The sequence below is a fragment of the Corvus cornix genome, chromosome 1A (assembly GCF_000738735.6).
Source record: "Corvus cornix cornix isolate S_Up_H32 chromosome 1A, ASM73873v5, whole genome shotgun sequence".
In the NCBI taxonomy this organism is placed as follows: domain Eukaryota; kingdom Metazoa; phylum Chordata; class Aves; order Passeriformes; family Corvidae; genus Corvus; species Corvus cornix.
Window position 1 is genome coordinate 40,157,175 of NC_047057.1, and position 12,643 is coordinate 40,169,817.

Here is a 12,643-nt window from a genome sequence, read left to right on the forward strand (position 1 = left end):
AATATCACACACAGCAGTAATTCCTTAAGAGCAAGATGGATTTTGGCAACATCTTTTCAGTGTCTTTTTAAAATGGGTAATTGAGAAGTATCTTGCACTTGTGATTCTACTGGAGTAAAAATTTCCTTACAAGTTCCCCAGCATCAACAAAATGCACTGTCATCTCAGAATCTACTGCTCTGACCTCTGTGGTGTTGAGCAGAGAAGGTCATCTGTAAGCAGAGCTTTGAGGAAAACAATTTCAGATTTCCTTGCTTGTGTTTGGACTGTTGTTTGTTCATACTTGTCTGCCATGGTATATTTGTGCCTAGGCTAAGTGTTTTTGTATTTGTTTGTCTCTCCATAACTTCTGAGGCCATGCAGGAGTAAAATTGTCTTATGTTTGGGGCTGTACTTCTGCTATGGCACTTTCTGTGTGTGGAGCCAGAGATGACAAACAAGGAGGCAGTTCATCGTCCATGTCATTAAGATTGATTATGTTTATGGGTCCAATACTGCATGTGGTTACATTAGTGTAATCCTGAAATACTACTCAGAATGATTTTGAATTGTTTGAAGATTCTATAGTTCTCTAATTTTAGAGAGAACTGTATGATAATATTTTTGCATGGCCCAGTGCTCTCCTTTTTTTGGTACTCTAGGGAAAATTTGGAAAAACTGTCATCAGTGTAAACCAAAAACACCTCAGGCAACTAAATGCTTGCCTTGTGTTATTTCATTATTCATTAACTACTCTGTTATTCTTCTCCCCTCCTCCCCATGAGCACCTTCCCCCACCACCCCCAAAAAACCACTAAGGAAACAAGCACACCACGATAAAATGCTAATAAAGGGAGTAATTCCAAATAGACCATAAAAGACAGCATTTATAACCTCAATAGAAATGCCAGTCAGCTATTTTTGATGTAAAGCATCTGTCTCCAGAAGGAAATGAAGGCAGGCCTGTTTCTCCTTTCAAGTCTCTGAAGTAGTAGGTGGTGTCATTTGTTATACAGTGCTACAAGTCCCATGTTATTGCAGTGGTAGCTGCTGACTGCCTTTGTTAACGTACTGAAAAGTTTTATCAGCTGTCTTTAATAAAAGACAACCAGTGAAGAAAAACTATAGCAAATGTCTCTTGCTCTCTTATCCTCTGACCATCCTTTATTGGTGTCAGAGAGCAATGGCACCGATGTAGAATCTTGTGGACACACAAAATTCTTGTGACTGTTACAATAAACCATACCTATTGGGCTGACTGATACCCTAGAAAGTTAGGGAGCAGTCTTTCCAAAATCCTGTGCACTTCTTTATTTAAAATGTAAAGGAGTTGGAATGAACTTTCAGTACTACCTGAAATGATTTATCAGTTCACATTTTCCATGGATACATTTGTGTAGAGCATTAATAGAATTTGTTAGGCCTCCAGGAAATCAGGAATGATGTGTAGAAGTTGGAAAATTTCAGTTAAAAAGCATGCAATTTGTTCTTTTTATTTGTTTTTGTTGCTTGCTCTTGTGAAGTGATATATCAAATTGAAGACATGATGGTAGAAGAATTTCTTAGCTAGGCATATAGTCTTACATATATGAAGTTCTTGATTAGTCCCATACATGCACCATATTTTCAGGAAGGCATGGAGGAAATGGAGAGGAATTCTGGAAGCCATATGATACAACTGAGTTATTTCCTGCACAGTAGGTTTTGTGAATGCTGTAGAATTAGCTTGGAGCACATTTAAACATGTGTCTTATTTATATGAGTTTTTCCAGGTTTAAGATTTTTTTAGTCCTTATCCATTGTAACCTTTGTCTTTGTGCAAACATGTGCACATAGTTATAATTCAAGTGAGAAGACAGCTGTGTGTCAATGACTTGAAGAAAGCTCTTTCATTCATGAACTCTCATTAAACAAAGAAATAGCATGAGTAGAGGAAATGGACATTCCTACTCATGATTTGAGAAAATTCTATCAAACAATCTGAAGTCTAAAAATAAACTAGATATGGGGATATTTAGACAGTCATCCATATACATGGGAGCTGATTTCCAAGCATTCTTCATTTTAATAGCATCAATTAGCACCCAGAACATCTGTAAGTAAGGAGTATATTATTTCATTATAAAATAGCATGCAAGACTGGCACTTCAAAGGTGGAGCTATGAAAATATGGCTACCAATATGATTTACCTGTAGCATAGATTACATTTTAGGGGCCTAATTTCCCTTCTTTTGGAGAGTATTTAACTGATAAAACTATATAAAACCCAGCTGGGTTTTTTTGTTTGTTTTATTCTCAGTAGAATGAAGTAACTGACTTACAGAAGGTGGAAAAAATCTGTCAGGGTAAAGCAAGAAAAAAATAAAACTAAAAATTACATCTTCAGATTGCCCTGCATTAGCATTGTGATGTTTACAATAAGGAGAGCTGAACTAATTTTGTTTTGCTTAATTTTGAAACTCTGGAAACCGTTTGCTCTGAAAATTTGATGCATTGCAGTTTTTTATGAGTTTTTGTGATGCATATATTCGTAGGTTAAAAGAAGCAAGAAGAAAGTTGAAAAAGCATGAAATATTTGTAAGATATAAAACATTAGAATTATCTGAACAACATTTTCACCACAAAATTTAGGTGTTGGACGTAGGAATTATGGCAATTTTGTTGAAGCTTGATTAAAAAGGGTAAGAATAATGAGTTTAACTTTGTAGTGGAGAGGTTTGGAACAAAGGTAAGTCTTCCTCATCATAATGATTTCCTCTTGCCACAACAGTCTGGGAGACCAACTGTAGAGCATATTTTATTGCCTTCTACCTCACATATTTTCATAGAATCATTGAATGGTTTGGGTTGGAAGGAACCTTGAAGATCATCCAATCCCAACCTTCCTGCCATGCGCAGGGACACCTAGACCAGATTGCTCAGAGCCCCCTTCAACCTGGACTTGAACACTTCCAAGGATGGGATATCCACAGCTTCACTGGCAACCTGTTCCAGTGTCTAACCATTTTCCTGAAGTTATTGTCACTAAAGGGCTTCTAAAGCGTACCAGCACCCTGTCACAGTACTCTCAAGCTGATATGCCATGTGGCTTCACATTTTGAATATGGTGTTTTGAGCAGAACACTGATGAGTGGTGACTTGAAACACTTATCTTCTGAGGCAAAACTATTTGATGTCAAAAGTGAATTTTCCTGAAGCTCATTGAAACTTTGACTGACCTGAGGGGGAGAACCATAGTGAACTTTGTGTGGTATATTTTTTCCCCTTTTTCTTTAAAATGCAAGGTACTAGTTTGATAAATGCCTTTACTGTGCTCTCACTAGGATGTGAATACCTTTGGTACTTGCCAAAAGGTAGGTTAGACTGTTCTCTTCATCTTCATAAATGTGCTTTTCTGCCCTTGTAATATTTGTTAGCTCCAGTGACCAGGCATGTTATTATCATGAAGAACCTATTATTTCATAATGGAATAACCTAGAGATAAAAAAAATAAAAACAAGCTAAGCATTTTGTCTTAGCTAAACACAAAAAAATTGTTAGTAACATAAGCCTTTAAATTGATTTTTTATGAAATTTTAACATCTTTGTTATTAAATAGCATGTGTTTCCACCATAATTAATTTTATTCAATCATTCATTAAGAAATAATTGCCACAGCCTGAATCTATATGGATATCCTAGAACCCCTGAACATTCTTATATTCTGAGAAAAAATTATATTTTTTACCAGTCACAATTAAAACAAAGAGAAGAAAGGGATAAGTTCCAATGTGTTAACTATTCCCAGTGATTATAAACTCTTTATTGGCAATGAGTTTGATTAAAATTAAATTCCTGTTGCTAATTCACTCTTGGATTACTTTAATTTTCTCTTGGAACCTGTGTTATGCCAACATTACCACATTTAAAGCTTACTGAGTTCTGTGTTTTCTCATTAAAGAGAGAAGTCATATGTCTGTAGACACAAGAACTTGACCTGTTTAAAGCACAAAGTACACAGCAGCTGTTCAGAAACTTTTTCTTGTTATCTGTATTTGCTTAATTACTAAATTGCTTCCATGAAAAGTCAGCAAACATAAGGGAATAACTTAGGTGGAAGAAGATTGTCTGAAAAGAAAAATTGAAAATATTTGTAATATTCCTCCTTACTTTTATTTTTTTTTATTTGTACCAGTATCCTGCTGCCCTAATGAATCTGGGAGCCATTCTCCATCTGAATGGTAAACTGAAAGAGGCTGAAGAAAACTACCTCCTTGCTCTTCAACTTAAACCTGATGATGTGATCACCCAGTCCAATCTTCGCAAATTGTGGAATATCATGGAGAAACAAGGTTTGAAAACATCCAAAACATGATGATGAAAACTCTGAACTTCTTTTCCTTAAAGTGATTAAACCCACAAACTAGAACTTCCACACAGTTGTCAGGTCAGAGAACTTGTTGGACTTGACTGCAAGGATCAGAGGTCCTAACTGCTGCTAGGAGAAGCTGTTCTGCTAGATAAATAGAAAAAGGGAGACTTTGAGGTATTCATGAAGAACTTGTTACGCAACAAAAATATTTGGAACAGTGGCACATGAGAGAAGTTGTTTTGGTGTATTTGATAAATAATTACAAATCCCATATTGCTTACTTTTCGGTGGGTACTTGAAATAGTATACTGTCACAGAAATACAAAGGGAAAATTGCACAGTATATACTAAGCCATATGGGAGTTAAAATGGTAATAGTAGGTTAAAGTATTTTGCTGATACTGTAACTCATTAAAATGTGTACTAAATCCAATGTGTTTGCAGTTTGTCTTAATGCTGCTGTATCTCACTCTTGAACCACTTGCTAATCAATTTCACAGCTTATATGGCCAATCTTTTTTCAAACCTGTCACATGATTAGATGACAGCATTCAAAATTGTTTACTGAGAATATGCCTGTTACTTCAGCTTGTTAACTTACAGTGCAGTTTTCTTGAGATGTACAGTCAAATTTCTGTGAGGTAGACAGAATGACCAAGGAACTGTCTGTATTCTACATCAGAAGTAGTATGTAGCCTGGTAAAAAAAAGACCAGAGGTGTGATTTAGTAATACAAGCAAGAGTGATGTTTGCCCGGATACTAAATCAGTGTGATCAGACTGTCATCTTAGAAAAAAATAATTGGTATTATAAAATAACGTGTTTGACTCTCTTTACTTTGCTGTCAGATAAGTCTAACTTTAAATTGGACTCTGCATATGATATTTTTGCAACAACTAATTAAAATGAGATTTGAAGATATTACTGCTTGGATATGCTAAAATGAGACTTCATGAGCAACTCAGAGAAAAGGGAATGTTATACATTGATGAGGCTAGCAAATAACTGAAGGGACTCGATTCAATCATGCTTAAAATAGTGTAGATTAAGAGGAATCCATAATGGTGGTTGCCAGTTACTTTTCACATTGTTGGTGTTTTGAACAAATCTATTCAGATTCTAACCAAATGTTAGCATTATGTTTGTATTCTGACACATGCTAGCCGCAGAGCTGTCAAATATCTAAATACGCCTTTGGTGAGGCTCAATTTATTTCTGTTTCAGAATGATTTAGCCTCATTACTGTTTTGGTCTTCAGATTTTAAATGTAAAAATAATTTATTTTGAATTGAAGTGTATGAAGCTTTAGTAATTTTTTTTCCAGGACATTTGTTAACTGCTTTCTTTCTTTGGAATAAGTAGTATTGCTTGTAAGACAATTTGCTATTTCATTTAATGGCCCTTTGGTATCTGCTTCAGTATTCCTTTCATAATGATAGATAAAATGTTAAAGTGGTAGAGCACCTTGAACTGAAGCTTCTTCAGGATCTTCTCTTAAAAACTCTTTATTACTGAGAAAGGGTTTGGGGTTTTTAGTTTATGTATTCCTTTTTAACTGTTGAGCACCATTCCAACAAAAATGTAGAGAAGAACACTTTGCTGTATTTATTTATTTATTACTTGACTGCAGCAATGTTACCTGCCATTAACACAACAGTCTCTAAGGGTAGCTAATTCTTTTATTTGGTTTTACTTGCATTTGTTTTGTGGTTGGTGTACGTACTGAATGGGAAAGAGAACACTTGAGTTATACTCTACCTTCTTGGTCATTCTCCCCTTACACTTGGATTTTACATCTGTATTGAAATAGATTGGGGAATAGCTGTTTCAAAGTCAGTATAGTAGAAAAACTGTAGTAATGTGTGTTTTCTTTTCTTTCCTCTTGCTCACTAAAATACCATAAGTTGCTAAGTTTACAACTGGCCCACCAGAAGGGCCAGAGGGGCAAGATTGTCTGGTTTTGTGGAGTGTGTCAAGTCTTTCTCAAATAATGTTCTTGCTGGAAAAGCAAAATTGAAGGATCAAAAGTTGAATTTCTACTTTATCGTTGAAAGCAATGTTAGAATACAATGGTAGCTTGAACTTATTCTCCTGCTTTACTGACTTTCTGGGAAAAGATATAGAAATAGATAGTAACTGTAACTGAGCTTGGTATAGAACTGTGGTATCCTGCAGCTTTATTTGCTCAACAGCCATCAAACTTCGACGGCTTCTTGGTCTTAACCATTCACCAGTTTATTTGTCTCCTTCAACTTGTACTTATTCTTGTTTGGTAATTTTTATTCATTGCACAAAAGGGGGAAGAGGGGAGCACTCCTGTGATACGGTGTCATGCTTGCATTGATTACTGGTTTTGTTTATTTCTTAAAAAAAAAAAAACAACGAAAGAAAAAGAAAAAAGGACTACCATAAATTTACCAAGAATGTCCCTGAATACATTTTTTTACTATAGGTCTGAGCTTGATAACTTTCTTCTTTTGGGATAAATTTAAAACATGTTTAAAATATGTCTCTCTGCTCAGGGATTTATGGTGGATTACTGCAGACAGTGCTAAAAACAAATAAAAGAGCACAAGACAAGTTTACTAAATTAAAATTTTATTTTTTGAAAAACTGTTATTTGTATAAATTATCAGATTTGTAGGCTTTCCTTTTTGTAGAAATAATTGTTTATGTGCCAGATAAAAGAATTTCAATTTTGTTTTCAATAATAAAGCATTGATAACTAATTCACTGTGTATTCCTTTGTATTACTGTAACAACACTTGGGTTTTTTTAATTGTTCTAATGTAATGAGTATTCTTCATTATTTTTTGCATGGGAGAAATGTATAGCATAAGTAAAACACAACCTGTCACATTTGGCTTTTTTCTATACCCTATTGCAGTTAGACTTCAGTGGATATTTTCAAAAAGGTTCCCTGCAAGCCTTTTTTAATATTTATACTCACAAAATCGGGCCAAAGGGATGATAATGATCGTATTTGATTATTGTATCTAAACTTTATAGGAATAAAAGCTGATGAATATATTTATAAAATACTTTTATATTTACATACAAACACGATGTCAGTAAAAATGTTGCTAAAATGTAATTGGGTGCAAAAGCTGGAGAGCAGATTTTGCTTACATATGAAGTCTTTTTCATGTATGGTCACCTTTTCCTCGTGCTGCTGTGTCATGTGATGAGTTTCAAATCTTCTGGCTTCCTGCACAGAGATATTATGAAACGACATGGTTCTTTGGCCTTTTGGCTTCCTCTTAATCTTCTATGGACAGAGCATTCTTAGCTCAGTGCTGTATTAATATTCTTATACCCTCCTAGTTCTGTTCATTCAGGTCCCATGCATTGATAGGTTTGCTCTACAGTTGAAAAACATGCATGGGCATGAGCAGAGCTGTAGAGAGGCTTTGGGTCACTGAATTGAAAATTCACCTGTCATGCCTTATTTTTATTGAAGGTCACGCCTCACCTTCAGACATTCCTTGCCTGAGTAGGTGTTGATAAATGGCAGATGATGAATGCAGAGTATGCAAAGAGTCATCTGAACTGTGTCACTCGTTTCTTGTGGAAATAGATTCTAAGCATGGGCTTAAGCTCCTGCTCTGGCACCTTAGCTCTGAAGCCTTTTTTGTAGATCCTGTTCTGTCTGCCTTATGCTATGTTTCCAATGTTTCTGCCTTCCAAGAATCAGGCAGCAGATTCTTGCTACATCTCCATTTCTGATGGAGGCACATGACAGCTCTCTGGTGATTTTTTTTAGTCCTGCTTTCACAGACCCATCTGAACTTGCTCTTGGTAGCTGGTATGGATGGCTGTATCACTTCTGGGATTTCAACTAGTAGAAAGGTAAGGCACTAAATTATTCTGTGTAAGTATACCAGCTCATTTGGATCTGGCTTGGGCCTCTGTTGTAGGCATTCCCATAGCTTTGCCTGACAGAGGTGGCTTCAGGTAGCATGGGAGAGACACTGCTTCCAGTTCACATCTGGTAACAGTCACCAGCAGCTGAGTTAGGAGCAGATGTTATATAAGCTCCCTTAGTTAGACCGACCCTGCAATTTGAAAAGTCCCTGCCTTGTTTCACACAGATACTGACATTTAATCTGCCTGAGATTCAGTAGTGTGACATTGGAAGAGTGTGGTTAGTGGAATAGACTATGTCTGATGTTGTGAGGGGATAGTATGAGGGAGGTTGGGAGCAGAGGCAGACATTTTGGGGGATATTAATTAACCTTTAGAGGGACAGACTTTATTCCAAGAACAAAGAAGAAGCCCTGAGATCAAGTTATTCTAGGATAAACTATGGAAAAGCATATGCATGAGTAAATTAAAAAAAAAAAAAAGCCACAAAAAAACCCCCCAAAGCTATACAGTCTTGTAAAAGTTGTGAGTTCTTCTGTTATAATAATAAATCGAAACCAAACATTGCCAACAGGAAAAGCTGGCCTTGGAATATAGTATTTTAAAGTTCAGGACATAAAAATATATTCCCCATTGTGCAGGTTTTGGCTGGGATAGAGTTAATTTTCTTCACAGTAGTTAGAATGGTGCTGTGTTTCAGATTTGAGCTAGAAACAGTGTTGATGTCCCAGGGATGTTTTAGCTATCACTGAGCAGTGCTCACACAGAGTCAGGGCTTTTTCTGCCTCTCACACTGCCCCACCAGCGAAGGGGCTGGGGCTGCACAAGGAGCTGGGAGGGGACACAGCCAGGACAGCTGACCATAAGGATATTTCAGACATATGGCATCATGCTCAGTGATAAAACTGGGGTGGAGTTTGGCAGGGGGCAGCTGTTGCTTGGGAACCATCTGGGCGTTGGTTGGTTGGTGGTGAGCAATTGTTTTTCACTTGTTTCATCTGTGTTTCTTGGGCTTTATTTTTCTCACATTTTTGTAATTTTCCATTATTATTATTACTATTTTCTTTAATGTATTAAATTTATTTAAATTTCAATTATTCAATTTTTTCTAAATCAACCTATGATTTTTCATACTTTTACCTTTCCAATTCTGTCCTCCATCCCGCCGCAAAAGTGAGTGAGCAGCTCTGAGGTGCTTAGTAGCCGGCAGGGGTTAAACCATGACACCCACGAGAGACTGAATGCGTGACTCAAGTTATGCCACTTGATTGGAAAGCCTTTAAAGTTGCAAGTCAATGTTTCTCCCTTGTCTTAAAGATAAATTCTTGATCTTATTTACCCTGTTGTTGTGCACTGGCTCTTTAGTGGTACCACAGTTCTAGAGCTGGACAGCTTTAAAGGTTACATATAAGGAAGCATTTCAGAAGGGCAGAAACATCACCTTCCAGTGTACCTTCTAGAAAGGTTTAAGATGAAATAGATTAAATCATTCTCTCTTGCTGTACACTCAAATTATTTTGAATAGAGTTTCAGTAACAAAGTGTAATTTTACTTACTAAAATTATTGTGCTTACAAATATTTGTGTGTAAAGCTGGAGATTAAATTGTTGTTTGTACATACAAATTTCTGTCAGTTTGTGTGCATTTAAGTGCAGATTTATGTTTTAAAAAAATTTGAGATTTCCTTTTGAAGAAATGGGTGTGGAAGCCATGTTGTGAGAACAGCTGTGGGGTTTTTTTCATTTGCTAGAACTGTGTGTGAGCCTGTCTTTCCTTGTATCACTGGTCCATTAGCTGATGACATTCTATTTCTACATGGATATTTTTGGTTTTTCTCTCTTGCAGAATTTCAGTAGTTTAAGTTACCAGTTCTGTTTAGAGCTAAGGAGAAATGGAGCTTTGATGGCTAAACTTGTGCTTAGTTTTGACTTCCAGAATTATTTAACCCAGGTGAACAGATTTTTCAACTCAATAATGCAGTGGTTTGTTGCTACAAGTAATCCTGGAAAGCAGAGATAATTTGAGAGTCTTTGTTGATTCTTCTCTAGGTTTTTTTTTTCCTCCTGCCAGCAAAGCATTTTGTATCCTTTTCTGGAGAAATGTTTTATTTTGTCTCTAATTTTCTTGAAAACAGATGTTTCTGCAGGCCCAGTATTTTCCTTTATTACAATGAGAAATTAGTTTTCCATAGAATTGATTTCTTTATTATTTTGTCATGATTGTTGCGACCACAACCATAAGTTTCTCTACAGTACATGAGTGTGTAATACAGTGAATTGTTCCTTGTATTCAATCAATTTGTTCTTCTGGTTTATACCCAATGTGCAAAGCAAATCATTGCCAAGGTGACTCATTTCTGCACACTCACAGTTTCTGGAATACAGCATTGCTTTTCCTGTCATGACAGAGAATGTTTTTATATAACAACATGATGATGTAAGATGGTAGAATAGGATTTTTTTTTTTTCAACTACCATCATTTCATAGCCTTTTTTGTCCTTCTTGTTAGTGAAAGAAAGACTTTAACAACTGTTTTTTTAAAAAAACAAACATACTATTAATAGCAATAGAGTTCTATGAATGGCACTTTGCCTTAAAATTCATGGATAAAGCATAGTGGCTCTGTCTGATGCACGCACCTGGGCCCAGGTAACTCCAAGTGAAGATAAGGAAACATATCTCTCCTTGAAGAGACACAAAATTACGAAGCGGGATCTTCACTCTACAATTATGCCAGTGTAGTGGTTTGGTCCAAAATACTCATTACTATTTACCTTCTGTGAGATAAGAATTAGGAGAAAAGCAAAACAGGCACCAAACTTGAAAGAATATAAAGAAGTTTATTAACAGGCCTAAAAGAGGGAAAAAGAAAAAATAAAATCATACCACACCGTCAGAACTCTTCTCCTCCCCTCACCTTTCTCCCTTCTCCCACTGACAATGTAAAAAGACAACCCTTGAGATGTTCAGTCTGTTTACCACTTCCATAATAACCTTGTTCAGTCCATTTAGGAAGAGGAGTCTCTCTTGCGCATGCTATGAAAACATTATCACAACAAGACAGCCGCCCAGGTTGGTTCTCTGCTCGCATGTGAGTCCCTTCCCACGACTTGCAGCTTTTCCCACAACTGCTTTTGAGGGTCCAGTCTTGAGTTACTGGGGTACAATTTTAAGGTTGAGCCATTCAGAAACAAAAGTTCTCTTCACCCATCTCTGGGAGCATTTCAACTCTAAGAACAGAGGACCTTCTCCTTCCCTGGTAGCAAAGGGTCCTCCTCATCTTCATCTCTAGGACTATCTCTGGGAGCATCTCTAGGAACTGAGGTCTTCTTTCCATTTGGAGCAAAAGTCCTCATCGCCTCCATCTCTCCCTGTCCAAACTTCTCATGAAATTACAGCTGCGTCAGCATCTGCCTATCTCAGCGCAGGTGCTTCTGCTCACGAGTTGAACACTCCACCCCCCATATCTTCATGAAATTACAACGGGATACTCTGATATGTCATAGCTTCACAACAGATTTTCAGCTTTAAGCATCTCCTCTTTCTCCTCCCTCATGTTTTCAGCTCTTCACAGCACTAAAAGGATTAATCTCACCTCGGCCTTGCAGCTGGAATTTTGCTTATTGCTGTTGGTCACATGATCTTTGCCGGACAGCAGGGCAGCTTCAGCTGAATCTTGGCCGCACTGGAGAGGGGGAGCCGGGCTGCTCCGGCTGCCCACAGCAGGACTGTGGGGGGGTTCCGCGGGTGGAACAGGGCCCATCGGCTCCAGGATGGCCCTGGCCCAGCCCAGCCTGGCCCAAGCAGGGCCTGGGCTGGGCCCGCTGGGCCCCCGCACGGGGCCCGCAGCCACCTGTCCCAGCGCCGGAAACGAGAGAGAGCCTCTGCCCGGGGTTTGTCTATTCTTAAGTGTGGATCACAGAGGCGGTCACAATTTTAAGTGGCTCAGAGAATTGTCCATATTCAAACTGGCCAGCTGATAGGTTCTGTCAGGTCACAGAGGAAGCTGTAAGCACCCCTTTGCAGAACATCACTTCCGGGACTATGCTTTGCTAACCCATAACAGCCAGCTACAGCTTGTCAGGACATTTACCATAATTTTGCTAATCCTGAAATCAGGTGAGCCCATCTGAGTCTCAAGACTAAGTCTGTTTCTGAAAGGAACACATGAGCTAAATGATGGTCATCCCTGGATCACCTAGAATATAATACACTAAGTCTCAAAAATGTCTACTGGCAGGAATTACATCAGAAATTTTTCTTTTTTCTACATCTTTTGAACAGCCTTCTGGCATACAAAGCAGGAAGATAACCTTCTAATGGGTGTTTGGGTTCTCTGATGGCCTTGGCTGATAGCTTTTTCCATGTTTGTGAAGAGCTGATCTTTCATATGCAGGGTGTATGCTTGGAAAAATTACACAGGGACTGCAAAAGCATTGTTTCTACTG

General features: G+C 37.6%; 1 protein-coding gene across 1 annotated transcript in view; it reads left to right on the plus strand.

Moving 5' to 3' along the window:
* The window catches only part of TMTC2 (transmembrane O-mannosyltransferase targeting cadherins 2), a 235,776-nt gene extending 228,716 nt beyond the window's left edge, over positions 1–7,060 (plus strand). The window contains exon 12 of the mRNA XM_039571159.1: positions 4,155–7,060. Within this exon, the coding sequence (XP_039427093.1) occupies positions 4,155–4,334 (180 nt within the window). The 3' untranslated portion in view covers positions 4,335–7,060. The remainder of the gene's footprint in view (positions 1–4,154) is intronic.
* The last annotated feature ends 5,583 nt before the right edge of the window (positions 7,061–12,643 follow it).